General features: G+C 31.5%; 1 protein-coding gene across 2 annotated transcripts in view; it reads left to right on the forward strand.

Moving 5' to 3' along the window:
• LOC114332943 (serine/threonine-protein kinase Tao) overlaps positions 1-14,269 on the forward strand; it is a 166,514-nt gene that overhangs the window by 81,613 nt on the left and 70,632 nt on the right. For both annotated transcript variants that reach the window (XM_028282746.2, XM_028282745.2), the window contains exons 7-8: positions 10,116-10,250; positions 10,936-11,075. In XM_028282746.2, the coding sequence (XP_028138547.1) occupies positions 10,116-10,250; positions 10,936-11,075 (275 nt within the window). The remainder of the gene's footprint in view (positions 1-10,115; positions 10,251-10,935; positions 11,076-14,269) is intronic.

The raw sequence follows: 14,269 nt of genomic DNA on the forward strand, positions 1-14,269 counted from the left end.
ATGTAAGCATTTTTTCAATTGAAAAATCTCCCTAAATTTTTTAGCTTTTTTAAAGAAGTTGGCATTTTTTTTTGTTTATTGAAACCTCTATTTTCTGATGGTGAAAAAAAATATATACGTTACTGTGGAAAATTTTGTCACAAAAGGCAAAAATCGGAAATTTATTTTCAACCCCTCACCATTTTCAGATTCTCAGACGTAATGTAAGTTTCATAGCGAGTAGGTGCAGCCCATTTAGTGACAAAGGCTATAGCGGGATAAGATGGTCAAAAATGCCCCCGCAACGATCAGCCCCGCTACTTATGTTTTCGATAAAGGATATAAAATTATGCCCTCATGCAAATTTTTAGCTTTCCAGAGGTCCTAAAACGTCTTAAATCAAGAAAAGAAGAATTTTTAGGTTTTATTTTTTTGTAAGCGCAATTTTACTTTAAAAATCTGAAAAAATTCAAGAGGTTGTATCTTTTGGATACAAAACAACTTGATTTTTTTCAGATTTTTGTAATGAAAAATGAGCCCAGGAAAAATTTTTAAATTTTCAAAAAATTTTTAGGTTATGATAATATGATTTGGCCAACTTTTAAATAGTATTTTTTGTGTACCTTTTGCCGTTCTTTTGAATGGCAGAGGCAGAATTTTTAATATCTGAGCGGAAAGAACGAAAAAATCAAGAAAACCGTTTTTGGCTGTCTCGAGATGAATCTCGGGGACAGCCAATTTTAGGATTTATTTACAACAACTGAAAAAAGACTAAAAGTGTGAATTTTGTCATAAAATTTGGTATGTGGGGTTATAATAATATTTGGAACAACTTTTCCACATAACTTTTTTCGATATCTCTAACGCGAAGCAAATCGAATCGCATATCGAAAGTTCACCCTGTTTGTGGATTCGCAGTAAGCCGCGTTTAAAATTTAAAGTTCAGTTGACTATTTTAAAAATTGTGAAACATCAACCGGTATGACTGTGCAGCATTTCAAATATGTATATATTTTGACAGCCGAAACACAGGAGTGTCTTCATCTTAAATGCGACACACTGTATCTTATTAATTCGATAATTTATTGCAACTAATATAGTCGTGTTTCTTATAGATTCAAAATATACAATGAGAATAGTGACTAATTCACTAATTTTATCATAAAAAGTTCAAATTGATTGCATTGACATATTGAACCAATTAATGAGTATTAATATAATATTATTAATAGAGTGAGTTTTATGTATAGAAACCCTCAAGTATCTCGGAAACGACTTGCACGTTTTTCATAGGTTTTGGTGGGTAGGGGTTTTCTAATGCAGCCGATATTACAGTGATAATTACATTGTTATCAGATTTTCCGTTTTTCTGGAAATCTAATGAACTTTCTTATTTCAAATAGAACACCTTGTATATTTTTTACGTTTCGAAGTCCTTAAGATATACAGTAGAACTCCGATTATCCGTGTGCGGATTAGCCGGGCTGCGGATTATCCGTGCTATGATTTTGTATTACTTAAATTGCATTTTTGAGGTTGTATCAAAATAGCGTCACTGTAAATCACTCGACGGAAACTCTATACGCCGAGAGGGAGACTCATAATGAAAGATTTATTTGTTCTGTTGTCTTTTCATAGTAGGTACTGGATATACGTACATATGTATTATAATAAGAAATAAATATTCGGATTATCCGTGCTTTTCAATTATCCGTGCCAACTTCCGGTCCTGGGGAGCACGGATAATCGGGGTTCTACTGTACTGATTATTTTTTATGTTATATTCTCTATACCTAAATGCCATAGTTTCAGAGTTATTGAAACATTTATTAAAAAAAAATTTAAAGAAATTATAAAAATCAATTTTTTCGGCCCGTGTAGACATTATTTTACGTTCTTTGGATCATTGGTAACAAAAAAAGGTCTTTTGTAATTTTTCTCTAAAGTTAATCGTTTTCTAGTTATAAACAATTTAAAACTGAATAAAATCGAATAATGACGGTTTTCAAGGTTCAAAAACAAAAACATTATTTTTGAAACTGCGGAGTACTCAAATTCAAGCTAAACCCTTCTTCCAAGGGCTCGCTATAAAATTTTTTGGCACGTTTTATTCTAAAACATTGCTTTTTAATAAATGTTAATGGAGCGAATATGAGAGGGCGGGCGATCGGGCTTGCATTAACAACAAAAAACAAAATTTTAGAATGAAACAAGCTCAAATTACTTATTGTTAACTGATAAAATAAGGCTTTAGCTTGAATTTCTATACTTTGCAGGTTCAAAAATAATAATTTTTGATTTGTGTTTTTCAACCTTGAAAATCGTAATTATTCGATTTCTTTTCAGTTTTAAATTATTTATAACTCGAAAACGATTAACTTTAGAGAAAAATTATAAGAGAACTTTTTTCTTCCCAATGATCCAAAGAACGTAAAATATTGTCTACGAAGGCCGAAAAAAGGATTTTTATAATTTGTTTAAAACGTTTTTTTAAATAAATGTAGCAATAACTCCGAAATTATGGCCTTTAGGTATAGGGAATATAACATGGAAAATAATCAGTATTTCTTAAGGACTTTAAAACGCAAAAAATATACAGGGTGTTCCATTTGAAATAAGAAAGTTAATTAGATTTTCAGAAGAACGGAAGATCTGACAACAATGTAAGTATTACTATAATATCGGCCACATTAGAAAACCCCTACCGACCACAATCCATAAAAATCGTGCAAGCCATTTCCGAGATAATTGAGGGTTTCCATACATAAAAATACATAAAACTCATAATAAAATATTATATTATATTATTACAAATTAATTGGTTCAATACTTCAATGCAATTTGAACTTTTTGTGATAAAATTAGTGAATTAGTCAGTACTTTGATTGTATATTTTGAATCTATAAAAAATACGACTATATTAGTTGCAATAAATTATCAAATTGATAAGATACAGTGTGTCCCATTTAAGATGAATACACCCCTATGTTTCGGCTATAAAAATATATACAGATTTGAAATTTTGCACAGTCATACAGAGTGATGGTTCGCAATTTTTAAAATAGTCAACTAAACTTTAAATTTTAAACGCGGCCTACTACAAACAGGGTGAATTTTCGATATGCGATTCGATTTGCTTCGCGTTAGAGATATTGATAAAAGTTATTTGGAAAAGTTGTTGAAAATATTATTACAACCCCACATACCAAATTTTATGACAAAATTCACACTTTTAGTTTTTTTTTTCAGTTGTAGTCAGGATCCTAAATCCTGAACTTGGCTGTCCCGAGATGCATCTCGAGACAGCCAAAAACGGTTTTTTCGTTCTTTCCGCTCAGATATTAAAAATTCTGCCTCTGCCATTCGAAAGAACGGCAAAAAGTACACAAAAAAATACTATTTAAAAGTTGGCCAAATTATATTATAACCTAAAAATTTTTTGAAAATTTCAAAAATTTTTCCTGGGCTCATTTTTCATTTCAAAAATCTGAAAAAAATCAAGTTATTTTGTATCCAAAAGATACAACCTCTTGAATTTTTTCAGATTTTTTAAAGTAAAAGTGCGCTCACAAAAAAATAAAACCTAAAAATTTGCATGAGGGCATAATTTTAAATCCTTTATCGAAAACATAAGTTGCGGGGCTGATCGGTGCGGGGGCATTTTTGACCATCTTATCCCGCTATAGCCTTTATTTATTTTAAAGGAAATTGTGGAATCTACATAAAAAGGTAAATACTACCTGTGTCTTATTCTCAATTAATCAATGAAATATTATCATTTTCTTTCATAAATAGTATGACTAAAATAACCTGAAATTTTTTTATTTTTTTAAATTAACAAATTTTTAATAATAATTTAATACAATATATTCAAAATAAATTAGAAATAGGTACATACTTTAGTACAATATTAACAAACAATAATTTCTTTCTTTTGCACAAGCAAATTTAGTTTTACTCAAAGAGAAAATTGTAAAATCATGATTTTGTATTTGTAGATTATCACTATGGATATGGAAGAATCTGTTTGTATAATCTGCAATGAGGCAGATAATAAGCAGTTGTATAAAATAAAAGAAAATGCTTTGAAACGTTTAGTGGAGTCTGGTAAAAAAAGATTTGACAGTAGACACAAAAAATTTGCAAATATGACATCAGCTTTTATTCATAAAAGTTGTCAGAAAAATTATAATGATGATGCTCTAATAACTAAATACCTTGATTTATGGCAAAAAACATAGTGAAAGCATTATTAGACAATAAAAACTTGTCACATTTAGCCAATATTTTCTACAAAAAAGATGCAAGTAAAGAAAATATCGCCAAAAATGGTTTACAATTAATTCTATCAATTTATAAATGTAGAAATGAAAATATAAGTTTGAATCAATTAAGATTTAACAAATACCAATTAGCAAGAGTAAAAACTTCTTTTAAACTAGCTAATCTCCCACCAACTGAAGGCGCAGCAGAACAACACTGTTACAGAGCATACCATCAGATTCAATCTTGGATGGGTAACAAACTGACGGCAACAAATTGGGGCTGGAAGCAACATGAAGGTGGCATTGTGCCCATATTCACAAATGCAGAATTAATTCCAGATATATTACTAAAAAGTATTTGCTGCAGCTGTGAGACTGGATGCAATAGTCAAAAATGTGGGTGCCGAAAGCATGGTTTGAAATGTACCAATTTATGTTCAAATTGTACCGGGTGTCCCAATAAGAATGGCTCTCGGCCATATATCAGGAACCGTTTATAGTAGAGCTTTGAAATAAAAAATTTTATAACAAAAGTTGCCTCAGGAAAAGCCTGGAAATTATTTTCATAATTGTGGGACCACCGCTAGAGGGCGTAATTGAATATCAAAAATGAAAAAATCTAAATTTTACAAAATTTTCCTAATGAAGGGGCACTGGAAATCCGATCGTCGTATTCTTCATAAAATTTTACGCATATTTGATTTGACAAGTTTAGGTCTACCTTTGGAAATAAGAGGTGGGGGTGAGTGGGAACCTTGTTATGAAAAACTGGCTGTGAGTCCGGTTCTGCTTAATGAAATTTTGCAAACTTGGTCTTGTTGAAGACAGATCTTTTTCGTCAATGTAAAAGTTATGATTTCGAACCAACTTACTGAGTAATATGCCAGCTAGAAGGCGTTATTTAATTTTTTTCAGAAATCTAGTGTTCGTTGGAAAATATTAAATACAAACATGCATTTTTAATACCATATTACAAAATTAGACAAAATTAGCAACAGAATAGCAAAAACCGCATGTTAATACCTTTTTTCTATCTCGAGATATCTTACAAAACGTGTAAATTTAAAAACATAACTGTTACTGTCACCGGTAAACGAAATAATTCATTAAAAGTAGTGTGCTATGGAGACAACAAAGAAACATTTTCCAGCTGTCAACGTATATTAGGTCTTTTCAACGCTTCTCATTTGTTTCGAGCCTCGTTCATATCTCGTATATTAATATTATACACGGATTATACGGCATATGACAGAGGCTCGAAACAAATGAGAAGCGTTGAAAAGCCCTATTACAAAGAAATAAAAACAACTATTTAGTGATGACATAAACGTTCAAATTTTTGCCCATCATTTTCGTTGCAAACATTTACTCTTTCAAGAGTAGATTGAACAGCAGTCTCAATTTCTGCTCTCGATAGGCTTTGAATGGCGTTTAGTATTCTCTGGATAATGTATTCTAGATTAGTGTATGATGGGCAACAATTTGAATATTTAGGTCGTCACTAAGTAGTTCTTTTTGTTCTGTGTTATATTTAATTTTAATAGTATTGTTTCTCTTTATATTGTTGTTTTAATTAATTATATTTTTATACGTTGACATCTGGAAAATGTTATTTTGTTTTTTTCCACAGCACACTACTTTTCATTAACTTAGTTTACCGGTGATAGTAACAGTTATGTATAAAATTTACACGTTTCTCGAGATATCTTGAGATAGACAAAAGGTATCGACATGCGGTTTTCGCTATTCCATTGCTAATTTAATCTAATTTTATAAAGTATGATTAAAAATGCATACTTGTATTTAATATTTTCCAAAGAAAACTAGATTTCTGAAAAAAATTAAATAGCGCCTCCCATCTGGCTTATTACTTATTAGGATGGTTCAAAATTATCACGCTTACATTGAAGAAAAAGATCTGTCTTCAACAAGACCCAGTTTTCAAAATTTGATTTAGCAAAACCGGACTTAGACATTTTTTCATAACAAGGTTCCCACTCACCCCCACCTCTTATTTGCAAAGGTAGAGTTAAACTTGTTAAATCAAATATGCGCAGAATTTGATGAAGAATACAATAATCGGATTTCCAGTGCCCCTTCATTAGGAAAATTTTGTAAAATTTAGATTTTTTTATTTTTGATATTCAATTACGCCCTCTAGCGGTGGACCCACAATTATGAAAATAATTTCCAGGCTTTTCCTGAGGCAACTTTTGGTATAAAATTTTTTATTTCAAAGCTCTACTATAAACCGTTCCTGAGATATGGCCGAGAGCCATTCTTATTGGGACACCCGGTACTTCTGATAAATTCTCCAATGTTGAAAAACCATATTTTTTTTATATTAATGAATATGATGCCATTATGGATGAGAAACCAACACCAAATGAAGAAAATGTAGACGAAGACCATGATGGTCTAGAAGATTTAGAGGAAACTGCAGAATCTGTAAGCATTACCGAATGTGATGAAGAAATGCCATCAAAGAAGCAAATACTTAATTAATTGATGAAAAATTGGCCATTAAAATTATAATAATTACTTTCTTTTGTATTAAATAAACTTTTTCGTTAAAAAAGTTGTTGCGACTTTTAATTTGGTTCATGAGAAAAAAGTTTTAAAAAAAATGTAGTTTCTAGGTAAGCAGGCCGACCTTTAAAAAAAATATAGTTTAAAAAAAATAAAAAACACGCTTTTAAAGCACTAAAAATTTAAAAATAACTTTTAAAATTAAAGCTAGTAATATTTTATTTTTAAATTTTTAGTGCTTTAAAAGCGTGTTTTTTATTTTTTTTTAACCATAATTTATTCACAAAATTAAAAATCACAGACAACGGCATTAGTGTAGTAAATTTTTAACAGAGGTTCGTTGGTTCCTGCTCGCTATGCAACTTATATTACGTCTGAGAATCTGAAAATGGTGAGAGGTTGAAAATAAATTTCCGATTTTTGCCTTTTGTGACAAAATTTTCCACAGTAACGTATATATTTTTTTACACCATCAGAAAATAGAGGTTTCAATAAACAAAAAAAAATGCCAACTTATTTAAAAAAGCTAAAAAAATTTCGGGAGATTTTTCAATTGAAAAAATGCTTACATTTTCCCTTAGACATAAAAAACAAGAGTTTTAAAAAATATTTTTATACAGAAAAATTACAGCCTGTTTGGGATAGAAAGAGGTAAGTTTCCACCATATTTGGTAAAAAGTAATTTTTTTTTCAGTGAGAAAAAAAAATAAAATCAAAAACATTGAATTTTCCGATTTTCTCGGATATTTTGAGGTTGTGTGAAAAATGTTTATTTACAAAAGTTGTAGATCTTTTTATTGCCTACAACTTTGCGATTTAACTTTTTCGATAGGATGTGCCGTTTTGCCGCAAAACGTAATTAACCGTTTTCACCCCTAAAAATGCTCCCCCCAACCCATGTTCCCCTCATCCAGATTTGGTGAAAAATGTTTCACATGTTATCTAATATGTGTACTTTCATTTGGAATTGGTCTCATCCTGCTATTAATTTTTTATTTTTTTGGTCCATTTTAGAGCTATCTGCACTGGTCTAGGTTTTTCGCAAATAACTCAAAAAGTAAGTAATTTATCGAAAAAAATATTCCTAGCAAAAATATAGCTTATAAAAAGGTGAAAAAAATGGTGTATGCATGAAGTCTGTAGACCCAGTAGAAGCAGAGTTGTAGGTAATGAAAAGTAAGTTATTTTTAGTTAAATTTCAAATCGAATATTTCAACGTGAAATAACCAAAAACCGGAGAGAGCACTTTTCTAGGAAAACTCATTACAACTTTTTTAAAGTATTTAAAAAAAGGTTTATTTTTGTTTTTTGTTTTTGTCAATTCCGGACTTATTTTAAATGTATATTTTTCACCCCCGTGAAGGGGGTATTTCCCTCCATTTTTGTAAAATGGAGGGGATGTAGAATTGTAAACTTTTTCTTATACAATAATAGACAATTTCAACTACCCATTCCCAAATTTTCATCCTTCCTTTATTTTTTTTGGTCAGATTGTTCTTTGATCGGGCTATAAAGACCGGTTTACGAAATTGATTACAAAAATTTGTGAAGGGTGGTTTTAGACACCAGACTAAGGGAAGGTTGTTCGAACGCTAATTAAGAAGTTAATTATAATCGAGTCCCCTTAACAACCATCAAATAACAAAATCCGTTGTTCGTACGCCAATCAGTTGATTGTAATTAATTATGTTAATTATCATTATGATAATTAACATATAATTGATTGATTAATTAATTGTTAATTAACATAACAATTATTAACATAATTGATTAACTGATCAATTAATCTCATAATTGTAATCAATTATGTTTTCAGCAACCCAATCAAAGTTGACATTGACAGTTGGTGACAGTAATTAACTAACGTGTGATCCAAAATTATTATCACCATAGGTGACTCTGAACGACAGAGATAGCTATACAGTGGATGCCGATTATTAATTCAGATATACTTTCCAGTTTACATCAACTTTGACAGATACTTGTTAGTGTACGTACGTCAACTTAAAAAACACTATAATTGAACATAAAAAGTAACAGAGGAAGCAAAATTTTAACTTTATACGAATTAAAAGGTCTTGAGATTGGGTATCTTTTCAACATGTTTTCAATCTTTATTCTTTGTTTGGAAAAGTGATCATAACAACACTGAATATAGCCGCAGTTGGCCGTGACGTCACACTCCGGCGGTCTTTCAGATTAAAACAAGACATACACGGATAACTTTGATCCCAATAATTGTGGATCGCTCGTTATTTGATAATGGTCAGTTGATTCCATTTTTGATTAGCGTTCGAACAACCGACCCTTAGTAAAACGCAAGTTTAATTGGATTCAAATATATTCAAATAAATAACAAACAAAATAAAATTTACTTCTATAATAATAATAGTCTCCCGTTTTATACCGCTACGCGGCTTTGGGATTATAGCAGGGTAGTCTGTTATATCTAGAGCCTACGGTATACAAGGAAGGTAACAGGGCCAGTGCTACACTTCAACCGCATATTATTGCCCCTGGTTTTACCAAGGTACTCATTTTATTCAGGCTGAGTCGACTGAAAAAGTCTAGCTGTTCTCGCCGGCGCTGGGATTCGAACCCCGGTCTACTTGCATGGAAGTCAGACATCCTACGTAAAATAAAAAGACGAATCCTTGAGGGCTGCGATCCTCGACGTGGATGTCGGCGAACGGAAAATAAATGTTAACTGCTTTTGGATGGGTAGGACGAAGGAAGATCTTTAGTCAATACCCGAAAATCGGGGAGCAGCCGATCAATAGTAGATCACAGAGACGGGAAAGGACGGAGGACTCTGATTAGTACTCAGAGATCAAGGTAAAAGTTCTTCTAGATCAATACTCCTAATCGAACTTAGTTCTGGTCGGTTGTTGGTGGGCTTGTGGGCACCGTTACACAATATAGCCAATTACTGTGTTCTGAAGTAAAGGTAAATCTTTCCAAACTTAATCTGACCAACTAAAATTACATATCAGACCAGTATACATATTTAAGATACGACACAAAAATGTAAACTTAAATATAAAATAAATAGGTACCAAAAAACCTAAAATAAATATAATGTTTTTTTATTAAATATCGAAAATTTCTAAGGAGTTTTTGAATTTGAATTTCACGCTAATTTTTTTAAACCATGATTAGAACTGGATATACAGTTAAAAACCGTAGATCACGTTTTAGCCTTTTTGAGGTGATGTTAGGATGTAAGGTTGGGTGAAATTTTGACCATCTTAACAGGCTAGACCTTTTGTATTATTACTCAATATTCATATATCGATTTTAATTGGACGATTTTAATCTTTTATTAATATCAATTATTCGTAGATGTAGACGATACTCCAGATGAACATACTGGCGGTGATAGTTCTAAAAGCAATTCAGTTACCTCCGAACAAAGTGTTCATTCCGTGGGAGTATCTGCCAGTAGTCAATCCAGTAGTACCAATAGTTTACCAGCAGGTAATGTAACATTTTGTTTTCCAATCCTAATATAATATTATAGTAAAGTTACTTTTTAACCTTCATCGGACGAGCCTCAAAATATTACACAAAAGACGGCTGGGTCTGAATGGACTCCATTCTGATAATGCTTCAACTAAGCCTACCTATACGAAAAAAAAACTGTAGCAATAACACTATATTTTTATAGTATTGAACATTTATTTTACTAAAGCATACGCATTACTACAAAATACGTTCACATTCTACTGAGTGATACTAAATAACAACTACATACACACTATTTGCACAATGTACAGACTCTATCTCTGATTTCGCGTGTTTTAGGCATATAAAATTATTACACTTTATGCATATTTCACTACTTGTTCTATCTGAGCTCAGTAATATCCAAAAGTTCTGGGAATACGTCTGAATATGACGCTTTTTAATATTTTCTAACCGAATCTAACCGTTAAATGTTCTTGTATGCATGATTTTTGATCAATAAAATATATATAAACTACAGATAGACGGAAGAGTGCCGATTAAAAATTAAGATCTATAAAGTAACAGCCAACATTTGTGATTTGGGTTCAAAATAGACCCCGGCCAGTCCGATGAAGGTTAATATATATTTAGATTGCTATTAAACTAAGTCAGAATAAGTAATAAGCACATTCCAATTCTATTCTTATGCTTTAAGGTGTAGAAGATGGTACGACGCGAAGAAATCGACAACTTAATCATCCAGCTGCTGCAGCTGTTTCAGATCATGGTACCAATAACTTTGCTACTATTAGAACTACCAGTATAGTTACTAAACAACAGAAAGAGCATATGCAGGTAATTTTTACTTATACATATGAAAAATGTTGTGGTTTTTGATTTTGTTTAACTTTTTTTATAACATGGTAATGTAATAGGTGTTAAATGAGTATGCATCACAGGTGTTAATGTCTTGTTGCATGTAAGAAGTGTCCAAAATAAGAAACCTTCTATTGTTTCACCATATTCAACACTTGCAACACATGCCCATCCCAAAGCCCCAATTACTTCAAATCATGGACTCAAGATATTAAAACGTCTCAACTTTTTTCAAGTTGTTGGTCGTCTATGAGAAGGTGTGCTTGCTCGTGTCAGCAAGAATAGCTGTGTCGTCCTACTTACTCATTGTACCTATCCCAAAATACAAATTAGCTTAGCGGTGACATATATTGCCGAATCGACTCACTGATCTCTTTCTCTACCCAGTGGTATTCTTTCTTTTTCTAAATCGTCTGCCCTTTAGAAGTAACTACAGTTTGGTTTCAAATGCAGTGGAGTGCTGTTCCTGGAAATAGTTTCTCACGTAAACATAGAAAATAGAGAGATATCGCAAAGGCAAACGTTACTACCGTGTCAAGACGTAAATAACGGATAACGGTCTATTTCAGTATCAAGAGAGTTATCGCAAATGTTCTGGGGCGGGGTTTAACGTTATTATGACAGCCGACGTTTGGGATTAAATGTAACCTAGAAATTAATGTTTAGCAGTGCTGTAAAAAATGTTTTTTTTTTATTGAAAAATGAATTTGGATACTGGGTAGTTTAACATGCATTTTAATTTTAATGATTTAATCATCAATAAATATAAATAATCAGTAAAAAATAATATCTAATAAAATATCTGAATAACTAATATCCTAAGTACAAAAAGTAGTCTATTGTAGACAAAATAAGAACACACATGTTTCTCAACACATGAAACAAGATGATTCATAGTAGGTATTTAGTTTATAAAATTTGTTTGTATTCTATAAATTATTTTTATATTTCGTCCCAAATATCAAATTAGCGTTAACGTTATTACCGTCCCTTATTTCGATTTAAATAGCGGGACACGTTATCCGGTATTAGCGTAACATTCACTCTGCGCTTGCGTACATGTCAAAATAGCGTATTCCGCTATTAGCGTGCGATAAAAATGCATTTGCGATATCTCTCTACTAGAATCAGGTATGCAATGGCGTTGCAATATTAAACAATTTGAGAAGAATATTTTATATTTAAAGCTGCAAAATATTTTATTATTTGCTTAAAGTAAAAATTATTTTTTTTTAAATGAAATGCTTTTAAAAAGATTGTAAAATCTTTAAAAACGTAGTTATATAGTCACTATAGGTCATAAGGTTGTAATTCAGTCTCCGGTCTCAAGTTTTCAACACATAAAGTGTTTATATACGGTAAGCGCCACGCTACTAGACAATTGGGTAGGTACCTAATTGCTATGCTTATGGGCTAATCCGGTCCGTTGTCAGATGTGACTTTCATCTCTGTTATGTTACTGTCAAGAAACCATTCAAAATAATTGTTTTTTCATACAAAAAATACGTTAATTAATAGTATTGTCACTCTGCTTTAAAATAACTTTATTAAAACACCAAGAATATTACAATACTTTAAAACTGTTACAACTTTAACAAAATGACAAATATTCGGTTTCTATACATTTTCTGACATTCTAGATGTCACTAGACATAAAAATAAACATTGCAACAAGTTAAGGGTCCAGGACTGTAAAAGCTCAATGTTCCAGTGTGTCTAGTAGCGCGGCGGTTTGTATACAAACCCTGATTCCTGAAAATAATCGAACCAATATTATACAATGTGTGAGCGAAGCTACAGGAGTATCTGTATTCACAATAGAAAGAATAATTCATTGAGCGAAAATACTAACAAACACAGATTCAAATAATTCACAAGAATTTCCAGCTACCTGCTAAACGAAAACCAACTATGAGCAACTTAAGGAACTATGACAAACAATTCATTATAAATACAATTTACCATTTTCATGAGACTGATGATTGTCGTGTATCACTGAAACTTTTGCAGAAAAGGCTTGAAGATACGTACGAGTGAACTGGATGTGTTAGTTCTGTCTACAGAATTGTAAAAGATTTGAGATTTAAATGAAAGAAAAGGAAAGATAATCGACGTTTATTAATTGAACATAATGACATTCATGCTCTTTGTTTTTAGTGCTTTAAGTATTTAGACAATGTTAATTGCAACAGAAGGTAAGGTAAGCTAAATTGTATATATTGATAAACATGTAGAACACACTACGCCGAACATCTGATCAGATAATAGTGGTAAACGATTGTTCAAAAACATTTCAAAAGGAAGCAGTTTTGTTATTACACACGGTAATGGGTAAATGGGTTTCATACCGAATACCCTTTTAATTTTTACATTAAGTGCTAAGTCGAAAGATTATCATGGTGGCATATACAGTAGAGCGTCGATAATCCGAACCCTGGTAATCCGAACGATCGCTAATCCGAACCCAAAAAAAATTATAAAATTAAAAAATATGATCACGGACCGAATTTTTGGCTTTAATATGACAATATGGGCAAAATATGACCGCGGATTTTTGTTTTTTTTTATGCAGAAATACATACAATACCTATATTTGTGTATTATGCATGTGTTTTATTCCTTGTAACTAAAACGTATGTACATAATATGTACTATGTTTATGAGCTTTTTATGTATTTTGAACATATGTTCGATAATCCGAACAATTTGATAATCCGAACTACCCCTGTACCAATTAGTTCGGATTATCGACGCTGTACTGTATGTAGAAAATTACGAAAAATGGTTGAAAGAACAGTTAATCTCCAATTTGGCTGTAGGATCTGTTGTTATCAATAACAATGCTAGATACCATAATATACAGATTAATGGAGCCCTACCAATAGTTCTAAAATGTGTCACACGTTTCCATTTGTCACACGTAACATTTAAATACAATTTTAAATTAAATTTAGTTCAAACAACTTTCATGTAGGTACAGGAGATGTCTGTAATATATAACTTGTGTTACAGTAATCTATGTACATTTAAAAACAGTATACATTAAATTAAAGTAGTTACTAGGTTATACCTGATAGGTCTTTTTTTCAGTCAATGTCTGTCTGTCTGTGCAATAACTTCTGAAGGAGAAAAGTATTGACCTCTTGACAGTGGGTACCTAGATTCCTTCGTCC

The sequence above is a fragment of the Diabrotica virgifera genome, chromosome 4 (genome assembly GCF_917563875.1).
Source record: "Diabrotica virgifera virgifera chromosome 4, PGI_DIABVI_V3a".
Lineage (NCBI taxonomy): Eukaryota > Metazoa > Arthropoda > Insecta > Coleoptera > Chrysomelidae > Diabrotica > Diabrotica virgifera.